This window comes from Polypterus senegalus, chromosome 2 (assembly GCF_016835505.1).
Source record: "Polypterus senegalus isolate Bchr_013 chromosome 2, ASM1683550v1, whole genome shotgun sequence".
Taxonomy (NCBI): domain Eukaryota; kingdom Metazoa; phylum Chordata; class Cladistia; order Polypteriformes; family Polypteridae; genus Polypterus; species Polypterus senegalus.
The window spans coordinates 307820601-307833580 of NC_053155.1; the positions used below are offsets into that span (position 1 = coordinate 307820601).

General features: G+C 39.5%; 1 protein-coding gene and 1 pseudogene across 2 annotated transcripts in view; one reads left to right on the forward strand and one right to left on the reverse strand.

Annotated features, from left to right (window-relative positions):
- Positions 1 to 12980, forward strand: part of LOC120524051 — a 658450-nt pseudogene that overhangs the window by 263284 nt on the left and 382186 nt on the right.
- The window catches only part of LOC120524050 (PHD finger protein 6-like), a 58198-nt gene that overhangs the window by 42687 nt on the left and 2531 nt on the right, over positions 1 to 12980 (reverse strand). For both annotated transcript variants that reach the window (XM_039745877.1, XM_039745876.1), the window contains exon 2: positions 2141 to 2245. In XM_039745877.1, coding sequence (XP_039601811.1) covers positions 2141 to 2245 — 105 coding nt within the window. The remainder of the gene's footprint in view (positions 1 to 2140; positions 2246 to 12980) is intronic.

A 12980-nucleotide genomic window follows, 5' to 3' on the forward strand; every position in this document is an offset into this window, starting at 1 on the left:
GATACACTATCATTTGGACAGATGGAGACATATCAACCAGACAGACACACAGGCACTTGTCCTTTTACTAGCTGTGCTACCCATCTGAGACACGTTAAAATGTAAGTAATCAACGTAGAGCTTTGACATCTCCAGTGCAATATCTATTGGAATATATTTTGTAATGCATGTAGTAGTAAAATACATTGCAATTGCCATCCCAAGTCAGGGTTGTCATTTTCCTGAAAAACTAATAGCCCAGTTACAGTTTAAAAAATAGTCATTTTGCTTAAAAATATTAAGCTAGTGTCAGAGGTAGACAAAATGATACACCAGAAAGTTGGGTGAAGATGTCAGAGCAAGAGGGTTACCATCAAAGTCTGAGGGTATGTGGGGTACCCCTAGAGATATTTCAGAGAGATAGAATGGATATCCACCACTGCCATGCAACAGGGGGTTGGAGGACAGGGGTACTCATCAGAGATTTTACAACGGTAAAGAACATAAACATGTGTGACTAACAGAGGAAAGGGTGACAGATGGATGAAAAACATGATGAAAATGCAGTGAAGCGGGGCATGAAAAACAGCCCAAAATACCATGTTGTTCTTACAAACACAATCAATAGGTGAAAGAAGCACAGACCTGGCAAAACTGTTCAAAATGTTTGTGATGCGCCATATGTTAGAATGACAAATGCAATGCATATGTTTGTTACTGTATATGCCATCTGAAAAGACATTTGTAAAAGTAATGTTTGTGAAGAATCATCTGTTGAAATGACACAAATCCTTGCATTTTATTACTAAAAATGTTCGTAATGTGCCATGTTTTGGAATGACAGAAACATAGCAACTAGACAGACCGGCAGACTTACAAATGCATATCCTTTCACTTGTTGTGCTCCGTCTATTGGAATGTATCTTGTAATGCATGTAGTAATACAGCCATTTCAACAGATGGTGCATCAAAAATTTCTAGTAATTAAATTTTTTAATGTTTGCAATGCATCATCTGCTGGTTTGATAAACACAATACATTCTATTACTAAAAATGTTTGTGATACATCATCTTTTGAAATGACAAAGACATAGTAACCAGACAGACACAGAGACATTTAGTCAGCCCGTCACTCATTATCCAACCCGCTATATCCTAAAACAGGGTCACGGGAGTCTGCTGGAGCCAATCCAAGTCAGCACAGCATGCAAGGCAGGAACAAATCCCGGGCAGGGCGCCAGCCCACCCAGAGACATTTATCCTGTTATTAAGTTGAACTATATGCACATGAAATTTTAAAAAGTACCACTGCTACAATGATTAGACTTTGTAACCGGAAACAATTAACAAAATTAGGGCTGACTCTGACCTCACTGGAGAAGAGGACAGAATAAAGCCTGATGTCAAAATTAGAGGCCATCACCACTGCAACCAGTCTACCTGATCGATAGTGCTGTTTGAGGTTGGGATTGGGCTCGCATCTCGTCCATGTTATACCCATGCCCACTCACCCACAGAGCAATCCTCCTAGCATAGCTTCTTTTCACAAAGGCATCCTGCATATGAAAAAAAGTTCTGGCGGAAAACTCCCCAGACCTTTTTGTTCAGTTCGCTTATTGAGGCATAACAGATAATCAGATAGCTAAACTCCTACCTTTCTCAAATTTACAGATTAAAGACCAGCTTGGCACAACTTGTACAAATCTGCCATTCTATTAATAAAGAGTCAGTCTGAATGAAGGCAGAGTGTGGAAGTTAAACTTGTTAACTTTACTCAACTAAAAAGTTTTGATTTGTAAAGTTCATGCTTTGCATAGGGCGGCACGGTGGAGCAGTGGGTAGCACTGCTGCCTCACAGTTAGGAGACCTGGGTTCGCTTCCCTGCGTGGAGTCTGCATGTTCTCCCCATGTCTGTGTGGGTTTCCTCCCACAGTCCAAAGACATGCAGGTTAGATGCATTGGTGATCCTAAATTGTGCTTGGTGTGTGTGTGTGTGTGCCCTGTGGTGGGCTGTCGCCCTGCCGGGGGTTTGTTTCCTACCTTGCACCCTGGGATTGGCTCCAGTAGACCCCTGTGGTTGGGATATGATGGATGGATGTTTTACATAAGAAAGCAACAACTTGCACAATCACAGGCCATCACATCTTTTTTTTTGTCATACCAGTTTTTGTCCTCTCTTCAATTCTTCTTTCACATCTTCTACCAAAAATCCAGCAAAATCATCACCTTCAGGTTCTCTCTTAGTAATAAGATTAGATGAATATAGCTGTGAAAAAAGAAAAAAAAAGTACAGGTTAAAGACTTAAAGTAAAAGTTTAAAAAACTGGTGCTGTTTCCATTAATCAGAATCACTGTTGTTTGCCAGTACTTAATGTACAGGAGTTGAACTCGTTAGCTTTGGAGCGGCTTATAGCGTAACACAACATCACATACAGTGCCCTCCATGATGTTTGGGACAAAGACACATTTTTCCTTGATTTACCCCTCTCCTCCAAAGTTTATGGTTGCAAGTCAGATGTGATTAAACATTAAAAGGCAACAGGACTGGATGAAATACCAGCACAAGTTTGGAAGAGTTTAGGAGAAGAGGGTGCAGATGTGTTGTGGGGTCAAATGAACAGGAGAGGATACTAGAGGAATGGAGGAACGGGGGAAATGTAACCATTCATTAGAAGAAGGCAATATTCAGGATTGTGGAAACTATATAGGGATAAAGCTGACGTTACACACAATGAAAATTTGGGAAAATATTACAGAGAGACCTTAGGGAAGAGACCATCATAGTGGAGGAGCAGTTTGGTTTAATGCAAGGGAGAGGAAAAACTGATGCCATCTTTGCATTGAGACAGCTGATAGAGAAACATCAAGAAAAACAGAGAGGTTTGTATATGGTGTTGGTTGATTTGGAGAAGGCTTATGATAGAGTGTCACGTCAAGAGGTCTGGAGGATTAAGAGATAGAAAGAAGGACCAGAGAAGTTGTGAGGATTTTTCAGGACATATATGACAGAATGAAATGACGACTTGGGTTAAAAGCAGTGTTGGAGTAACAGACAAGATCCCAGTTAGAGCAGGTCTGACCCAGGGGTCTTCTTTAAGTCCTTGCCTCATTGCCTTTTGCAATGGTGTGTAGCACCTGAAAGGATGAAGTGGTGAGGAGGTTGAATGAATGGAGAAAGGCTTTGGAAGATAGAGGATTGAAGATAAATAGGAAGAAGACAGCATGTGAGGTTAAATGATGATCAGGATTCAGAAGTTAGCCTGCAGGGAGAGCTACTGAAAAGAGTGGAGAAGTTTAAAAAATGAGGATCAGCAGTAGCCCAAGATGGAAACGTATATGAAGCGATAACCCTTAGAGTGCAGTATGAATGGAACTACTACAAGAGGTTATCAGGAGTCTGATGTGGTATTACAATTACTCAAGCCCTTTAGCTGTCTCCAATTCACATGTGTGTGATAAATGCTTCATCAGATACCTCAGCCTGCTTAAACCCTTTGGAGTCTGGAGTTGCCATTGTTCAACATGAGGACAAGAGCTGTGCCAATGAAAGTCAAAGAAGTCATTATGACTTATTATGACTATTTGAGACATCAGTAAAACCTAAGGATGACCAAAATCAATTGTCTGGAATATCATGAACAAGAAAGAACACACTGGTAAGCTCAGTAATCACAAAGGGACTGGTAGGCCAAGGAAGACCTCCACTGCTGATGACAGAAGAATCCTCACTCTGGTCAAGAAAAAGCCCCAAACACCTGTCTGACAGTTCAGAAACAGTCATCAGGCTGGCGCTGTGTGTGTGTCAGAGACGACTATCAGTAGAAGACCATGAACAGAAATACAGAGGCCACACTGCAAGATGAACACCACAAAAAGTTTGTGGAAAATGACTTAAAAGAGCCTGCAGAATTCTGGGAAAAGGTCTTGTGGACAGATGAGACAAAGATGAACCTGCTGTATCAGAGTGATGGCAAAAAAGTGAGGAGACAAAAACGAGCTGCCCAAGATATAAAGCAGAGCACCTCATCTGTTAAACATGGTGCTGGTGTGTTATGGCTTGGGCATGTATGGTAGCCACAGGTCCTGGCACACTGCTCTTCATTGACGATGAAACTGCTGATGCAGCGGCACAATGAATTCTGAGGTGTGCAGAGAAACGGCTAATCTGCTCAAGTTCCAGTCAATGCCTACAAACTCACTGGACAGCACTTTATCCTACAACAACATGATGATCCAAACATAATGCTCTGGCAGCACAGGAGTTTGTCAAAGCTTAGAAAATGGAAAATTCTTGAATAGCCAAGCTAGTTATTTTATTTTAGTCCAATATAGCAGGACTCCCACGAGCTGAAGAGAAAACTTAATAGGACGAGCCTCTTAATTATGTCAGCTGTATAATAAAACATATATCTCCCTATATATATAAAATCCAATGTCTGTCTGTCTGTCCACTTTTCACAAGAAAATTACTTAATGTATTTAGTTTGGCTTTTCTTCTGTAATTTGCTGGACAATCCAGTTGATTTTGCAAATCCTCTCATCGAGCTAAGCATCATAGTTTGCTTGAGGCAACGATTTTTAAGAGCGAAGTGAAGACAGAAGCTGCAGACCAAGGTTGGGGACGGGGGCATAAAATTAATTAATTGGTGCTCAAATGATTTGACACACTGTCTTGGACAGTCACATCAATAAATACCATTCTAGAACACAATGATTCAGTTCATTATCCTACAGAATTTTTAAATTCCATTAATCCTCCTGGCATGCCACTCCACAACTTAGCATAGAAAGTAGGAGCACCGATTATCCTTATGAGAAACCTGAGCCAACCCAAATTTTACTCGTCTCCAGGAGCCTCATGTATAAACGGTGCGTACGCACAAAAATGTTGCGTACTCCTGTTTACACGCTCAAATCGCGATGTATAAAACTTAAACTTGCCGTAAAGCCACTCACACTTTCACGGTAGCTCCAACCCTGGCGTATGCAAGTTCTCTGCTCAGTTTTGCAGACTGGCAGCACCCAACGTCAAAGCAATGCTTTTGTTCCAGTGTGGTTACCCTTTCTTTTTTAGATGTACATCCCTGACGCGGCTGAAATTAAATTAAATCCACTGAAATTAACTGCATGTTGTTTATTAGTTTAAGGCATCTGATTGTAATTAACCAGTAACAATATAATGGTCCACAGAATGGCCAAAATATTCTAAATACCATAGCTGCTTAAACTTTGTTACTCTCACTGCACCTTCTTCTTCTTCTTTCAGCTGCTCCCATTAGGGGTTGCCACAGCAGATCATCTTTTTCCATATTACTCTCACTGCACCACTCGGAGTATTTATATCACTGTATCTGAGTTGGGAATCACAGTTCTACAGCAGCTGATCAGAAAGAGAATTATCAGTCTACAGCATCAAGCACACGCTGCCTCAGCCATGCTGTCTATTGAACTGCTCTCACACGGCAAACACTTCAGAGCCTTTCCTGTATGGATCTCGCTGGTCAGAAACAGTTTCATCCCAAGAACTATTAATGCACTCCATCAGTCCATCAAGTGCTCCTTGTAGAACTGTTTATACTTATAAGTACAATCACCTCACTGTAAACTTGCAATGCAGTTATAATATTGCACAACCTGAGCCACATTATAAAGCGCATATTTACATATGATGACGATATCATTCTTAAGATGAAATGCAGCAAAATATGTTTATTACATTATACAGATAACATGTTAACATCATTTAAATGATCTAAATTGTTAATAATTAAACATGTGAGAACACGGTGGCGCAGCGCTAGCTAGTTCACGGATTGTTCCTACCTCGTGCTGTATTCTACCTGGTGCAGGCACGACACTGGAAGGATAGACTGATAGAATAATTAAACACGTACTATGAAGATATTTCAATGTTCCTTAAAAGTTTTGAAGAATCTGCATTCTAAGCATAGAGATGGCTTGGCGTCTATTACAGAGCTGATTATGTGCCGATTGGGTATTTAGAAAAAGAAAAGGAAGGACAGGAATTGGAAGTTAGTACGTTTGAAAGAGACAGTACTCCTGCAATAAATTATTTCATCAAAGGTTGTGCATGGCACAGCAAGCATCTTGCGGGAGGCAGGAACAATCTGTGGACGGGACGCTAGCTCATCACTATCACTGCACCACCGTGTTCCCATGTTTAATAACATGCTTTAACTCCTATCATCAAGTATTGTTTTGTCTTGGTAGAGTAATATTTTTTACTCTACTTTCACCTTTTGTATTATTAATATTTAGCCTTTGTCAGAGTGCATCAAATCTCACAGACTTACCACTGTTTATAAGGTATTATAGTCTATAACTTCTCCCCACCTTCCCTTCTTCATCTATAACCTCAGGCAATTAGGTGTAGTAAAAGACAAGCAGGAGTTAAATTACAATTTAAATAATGTATTATTGATAATATTCATAAATAATAACAATATGCAAAGTACATTTGAATATTGGGCACCATATAACCTGATAAATGGTGATGTGTAGTTTCAGGCGGCACACAGACTTGTTAGTTACTTAAAATGTCTCTACTTAAGGCATCATTTGTGGTCAGCTTTCTTCAGAACAGGTCGCATGCCTGTCTCAATATGGCTGCCAAGCTGTGCTCTTCATTGTGTTGTCCTTTTCAGTTCATGCATCAGCTTGGTAAGAGAGAGAGAGCAAGGTAAAGCAGGCAAATTTATAAATGTTCTGTCCAACCCCTACAGCCAATAGGATGTACTTAAAGGCTTCTGATACAAGCCAGTTCCAAACAGCCACACTTCAGACAAATGGGGGAATAGAACATCTTCACACCTGCCATCCCCCAAAACCATATGTTAAGATAAAACTTGGCAGTTAGGCAGCCTTGCTTTTCTATGGAGGTTGAGAATCTTCAGAGAAACATTTACCAGACTTGTTTGAGGCACTTCCCCCAACTCTGTCGTAAAATTCACTTTCCTGACTTAGTCCTGGGGGGGGTTTTAAACATGAATACTTCTCACTAATGTAACACTAATATTACATTTGCTTTGCCTAAGATACAAATAAAGACATACAAAATATTTATCAACTTGTATGCAAAATCTAACATCACAACAAGTATACATACGTATACATATTTTTAATTATTCAGAGAGCTGTAATATCATATATGTATTGGATTCTGTGTCCTGTCGGAGGACAAGAAAGCTCATTTAAGAAGCACGTAGTGATTCACACACACAGAGCACATAGAAGAACACATACAAAGCAAAGCATTTAACGTGCTACTTTAATTACGATAGGATTTGAGAAACTAGTAAATTAAACAATTTAAAGATCAAGTTTATGATATTCTACTTCAATGACAAAATTAACTTTGAGATTAAAGTGGAAATTGCGAGATTAAAGTTGACATTTTGTGCTTTTTTCCCACTCTGTGTCTATTTTTTTTTTTCTCTATACCCTAATAAGCTTTCATATGATACTCAGATGGTGAGCTACGACTCAACTTTTCACGGCGACTTTGATATCTGACAACTTCTTTTTTTATTTCGGGCACTGTGCGACTTTCTCCGACATTCTATGTCACTCAACCAACTTCCTTTTGTTGTTTATACCACTGTTTAAACCAACAAATGGTATGTTTTTCTTTGCCTCCACTTGATATTCGCTGAAATTCTTCTATTCCCGTATTTTACCCCCAAGTCCTTTTGCCATTTTCACAAAATGCTGTGCTTAAGGGCTATTTGTATTGATTTGCATATTCAAAGAGGCATAATTCTGGGAATAGTTTGGGAGTGGCGGCAGGCGCATGCACGTGCGTTACTTTTCAAACTGAGCAGGATTTGTGGAGCGGAAGAACGTGGAAGTTGTTGAACACACAGATTTATGCATCTGGATTTTTTTGTGGATACACACATTTCCGCTTTTGTTCGTACACCATGTTTTAGTGTGAATTCTATGTACTGCTTTATACATGATAGCCCTGTCTGTCAGCTTCAGAACAGTATCATTGAGGCAATAATCAATAGAAGATGTGGAATTAGCGAGAGGATTTCAATCCCTTGCATTACTCAAAGTGCGATGGACAAGCACGTTCAATTAAAAAGATAACAGATCCCGATGAAGCTTTGCTTTGCATTGTCAACGAAAAAGACCTACGGACAAAAACTCAAGTTGGCAGCGGTTGATCTTAGCTCACCAGGCTTATCGCATGGTCAGCTTTGCATTGCTTTCTCCCGGATTAGTTCCCTAAGAAATCTATATGTCCTCGCCCCTGATAAAACAAAAAATATAGTATATCAAGAGGCCCTCGGATAGGAAACCCATCAATATAGATTCTTCTCAATACAAATTACATTTTTTTTAATTTTTTATTGATTTTTAAAGTCTGTCCTGTTTCACTACTATGTGGGTGGAGCCACAGGAGACAGCTAGTAAATATATACAGACACATAAATACTAGCTGTCCACCGCAGCTCCACCTGCGTAGTATGAAACAGGACAGACTTTAAAAATCAATAAACAAACAGGTATCTCCAGCTAAGCAGAGACAAGGTACAGTCTGGTATTCTATGGCAAAATGCCAATCGAGCTCCACAGGGCCCACTAGAGGACTTCAGGCCCTCAGGCCACCCTCATGAAGTCTGTTTCTGATTATTTGCTCAGAGGCATTCACACCAGTGGCCTGCCTGCTGGAGGTCATTTTGTAGGCTCTGGTAGTGCTCATCCTGTTCCTCCTTGTTCAAAGGAGCAGATACCTGGGTCCTGTTGATGGGTTAAGGTCCTTCTACGAGGAGCCCTGTCCAGCTCTCCTGGAGTAACTGTCTGTCTCCTGGAATCTCCTCCATGCCCTTGAGACTGTGCTGGGAGACACAGAAAACCTTCTGGAAATGGCACGTGGTATTAATGTGCCATCCTGGAGAAGCTGGACTCCCTGTGCCAGCTCTGTAGGGTCCAGGTTTAGCCTCATGCTACCAGTAGTGACGATGACTGTAGCCAAATGCAAAACAAGTGAAAAAACAGATTAGGAGGGAAAAAAGTCAGTGGCCTCCATCTGTTAAACCATTCATTCCTGTTTTGGGGGTCATCTCATTGTTGTGCCCTTCTTGTGCACCTGTTGTTCATTTCATTAACACCAAAGCAGCTGAAACTGACTAACAACCCCCTCTGCCACTTAACTGACCAGATCAATAGCCCACAAGTTTCATTGTCTTGATGCTATACTCTGCAGTGTAAACCCTGCAGTCCAAATAACTTAATTCTCTTAAGTTGTGTAAACTTAAATTTTTCTTAAAAGTTCCACTAACTTAAAAATGTAATGTTGTTCTAACTGGCAATATAATTTTGAGTTTTGTAAACTTAATTTATTTGATGATGTACAACTTAGTTTTGGATTAAGTACCTAATACTCAGAATTCTAAAGTCACTGTCACTGTGAATTCTCGAGTTGTGACGTTAATGTGTCTGCATTATTACGTCTGTTCTATGCGCCTCCACCACTGTGACGCGGGAAAGAAAGACGGAAAAAACGCTGAGCAAGTATTTACCGTAATAATATATAATACTAGCAAAATACCCGCGCTTCGCAGCGGAGAAGTAGTGTGTTAAAGAAGCAATGAAAAGAAAAGGAAACATTTTGAAAATAACGTAACCTGATTGTCAATGTAATTGTTTTGTCACTGTTGTGAGTGATGAGTGTTGTTGTCATATATATATATATATATATATATATATATATATATATTTACACACACACACATAAACATATATATATATACATATCTATACATATACACATATATACATACATATATATCTACATATATACACACACATATATACACACATATACATACATACACACATATATACACACAAATACATATATATATATATACATACATACACACACACATATATAAACATATATATACATATACATACATATCTACATATATACACACACAGCTATTTCGTATCAGTGCAATACGCTGTTTGTTAAAACGGTTGACTCCGCTCTTACGTGCAATAACAAATCAAATCATTCAGTTGTCTTTGCTCAGATGTCATTTTAGAGCTGGACGCCTGGCATCTTTTTGGCCACAAGTTCGTTTCTGTTTGGTGTGAGGTTCTGTGTTGTGGAGATTCTCAGGATGGACTGCAGGTGCTCATCAGTGAGGCGACTCCTGTGTGCTGTTTTGTTAGTCTTTATCACTGAGAAGAGCTTCTCACACAGATATGTGCTACCAAACATGCACAAGGTTTGAGCCGCATGTAGACGGACTTTTTTTGTTCTTCAAAGTCACCAAAGCGCCGTGCAAACTCAGTGCGCAATAACTGCAATAACTTAGTAAGGTAGACTTGATTAACGCGTAAGTGTTGGCAAGGCAGCTGAAGCGCTGCATTATGGGATCTGTAGTTTATTGTGTTACCAGCGCTTCATATACCCGGCTTTAATAACAATAATACAGTATATAAAATGATCTCGGGCCGGATATAATTACACGCCGGGCCGGATGTGGCCCGCGGCCCTTGAGTTTGACACATATGGACTAAATAGAACTTGAAAAGATATATTTTTTCAAATGTGATCGCGCAATTCAGATAGAGTTGACGCAAGACTACAGCCTGCATGCCTCAATAAGTCATCCTCCCTGCTCTTACTTTTTACCGCTCATCTAATGAATACACTGAGTATGGCTTTACCAAAACAATCATTGATGGCTAATAAAGTATCCATTATTCGAGTATGTAGAGCGGATATATATATATATATATATATATACATATATATATACCAGCGTATCGCAGCGGAGAAGTAGTGTGTTAAAAAAGGTAGAAAAAGAAAAGGGAACATTTTAAAAATAACGTAACATGACTGTCAATATACAGTATTTGTTTTGTGAGTGTTACTGAGTGTTGCTGTCATCAAGGATTTGATTATCATTATTTCTTTCAATCAGGTTCGTATTTGTAGGATGTGTTGTGTTCAAGTTACATTCCGTGTTTGTCAATCGCTGTAAAGATGACAGGTTTCATTCATCGATTCGTTTCTTACTGCATCAATAAACAGCTCGCCTTCTTCTTTATCTGAGACCTGACACACTGCATGCACGGGTTTTTTTACACTGTCTTCCTTTAGCGGACATTGACTTTTTCCACCGTGTGCTTTGTTTCCACAGTAGCTGCATTTATGAATATGCTTATCAGACGCTTCATATATTTTGCTGCCTTTTCAATTGTGTAATTCGGTTTTGTTCAGCTCTTTGGAACTGTTGCTTTTTATCTGTGCACTGCGCCAGTTCACGTGAGCCACTTGGTGTACTTGCATCGAAGGTTCCCAGCTGTGCTGGTGCCATCTCGTGCTATGTCCATGGCTGTATTTAATGTTACCTTAGTCCTGGCACTTAAAACTTTCTCTCGCAGTTTCGCTGAGTTTGTGTCAAACACCACCCTGACCATCTCATCTTCCTCTCCATAAGCACAGTCCTTCACCCGTGAATATTTAGTGGCAGTTTGCTATTGGATTGCCGCTGACGGACGGCCTTATATGGGCAGGCACTAAATTACAAACGCCAGCGGCAGCCTGTCTATGAACTTAATTTAAAGTGTAGGTTTACATCGTGCTTTGTTTCCGAAGTAGCAGAACTCATGAATATGGTTGTATATGTCACTCGCCGCTTCTTATTGTTTCGCTGCCTTCTCAATTATATAATGCATGTTTTCTTCAGCGCTTTTTGAGGTCTTCCTGGTTTTCTATGTACTGCGTGATTACGTGGGAGGCGTGATGATGTCACACGAAACTCCGCCCCACGGCGTTGAAGCTCATCTCCATTACAGTAAATGGAGAAAAACTGCTTCCAGTTATGACCATTACGCGTAGAATTTCGATATAAAACCTGCCCAACTTTTGTAAGGAAGCTGTAAGGAATGAACCTGCCAAATTTCAGCCTTCCACCCACACGGGAAGTTGGAGAATTAGTGATGAGTCAGTTAGTGAGTGAGTGAGTGAGTGAGGGCTTTGCCTTTTATTAGTATAGATAAACTAGTCTTGCTGATATGTATGAGTCCAGTGTGTAAAACTGAATTTATGTGTCTTTATCCAACGACCTTGTCGTCGCAATAGCTCTGTGTTATTTCTGTAGTAGAAAAAAGACAAACTGAAGAAGTGTGGATGAACAGCCAACAAGCTCCACTAATTTTTGGCTCTTGCTAAATTACTCATTTTAACGGTATCACGTAAGTTACGTTATAATGCTAATGCAACTTGTAGCTGCGTTTTCCCAAAATTACCAAAGTTCTGCAGCTTCAACTCAAAAAATGGGATTCAACAAAAGCCTGACGCGCAGAAAAGATTCCACAGACAAAATATCTTCATTTTTGAAAGTTTAGTTAAGTTTTAAAGTAAGACAGATCACACAAAAAAAAGAAAATTAAAATAGCAAAAAAGGGAAAATTAATGTTAAGAAAAGTTAAATTCTAAGCTTAATTCTTGTTACATCTCAAATCGTTACTATTTACTTAACATTTCTGAACCATTTCAAAGCGGTCAGAAAACTGTATGCTTATCCCATTTCTAAGCTTAAAATGGATCTTTCAAGTCCCTCTTTACTGAGACCTATTCCAAACAAACTGAGCTTATTATTACACTGTTATTCAGTTATAGTAAGAAGGTTCTCTCTCTTGTTAACTATAGGGGGAAAAGACTATACCATAAGCTATGACTATGAAAGACATTAATATTCTATTCAAATTAAGCAAACATCAATATGAGTTTAACTCAAAACTTTAACTTTCTAAGATTGGCTCTTACACAACTAGTGGTTCGAAGTTTCTTTATGGTTATCGATAAGTGGTTTAGTACCAGCAACAGGCTGTGACTTTCAAAGGTGGCACTTAATGACATGAATTAGATGTTAGTGGCGAGGTGGTGTGGTGTCGTTCTTGAAAGCTTGTTGATTTTCTTTTTGTTTCTCTACATTTTCTAAATACTTGTTGGA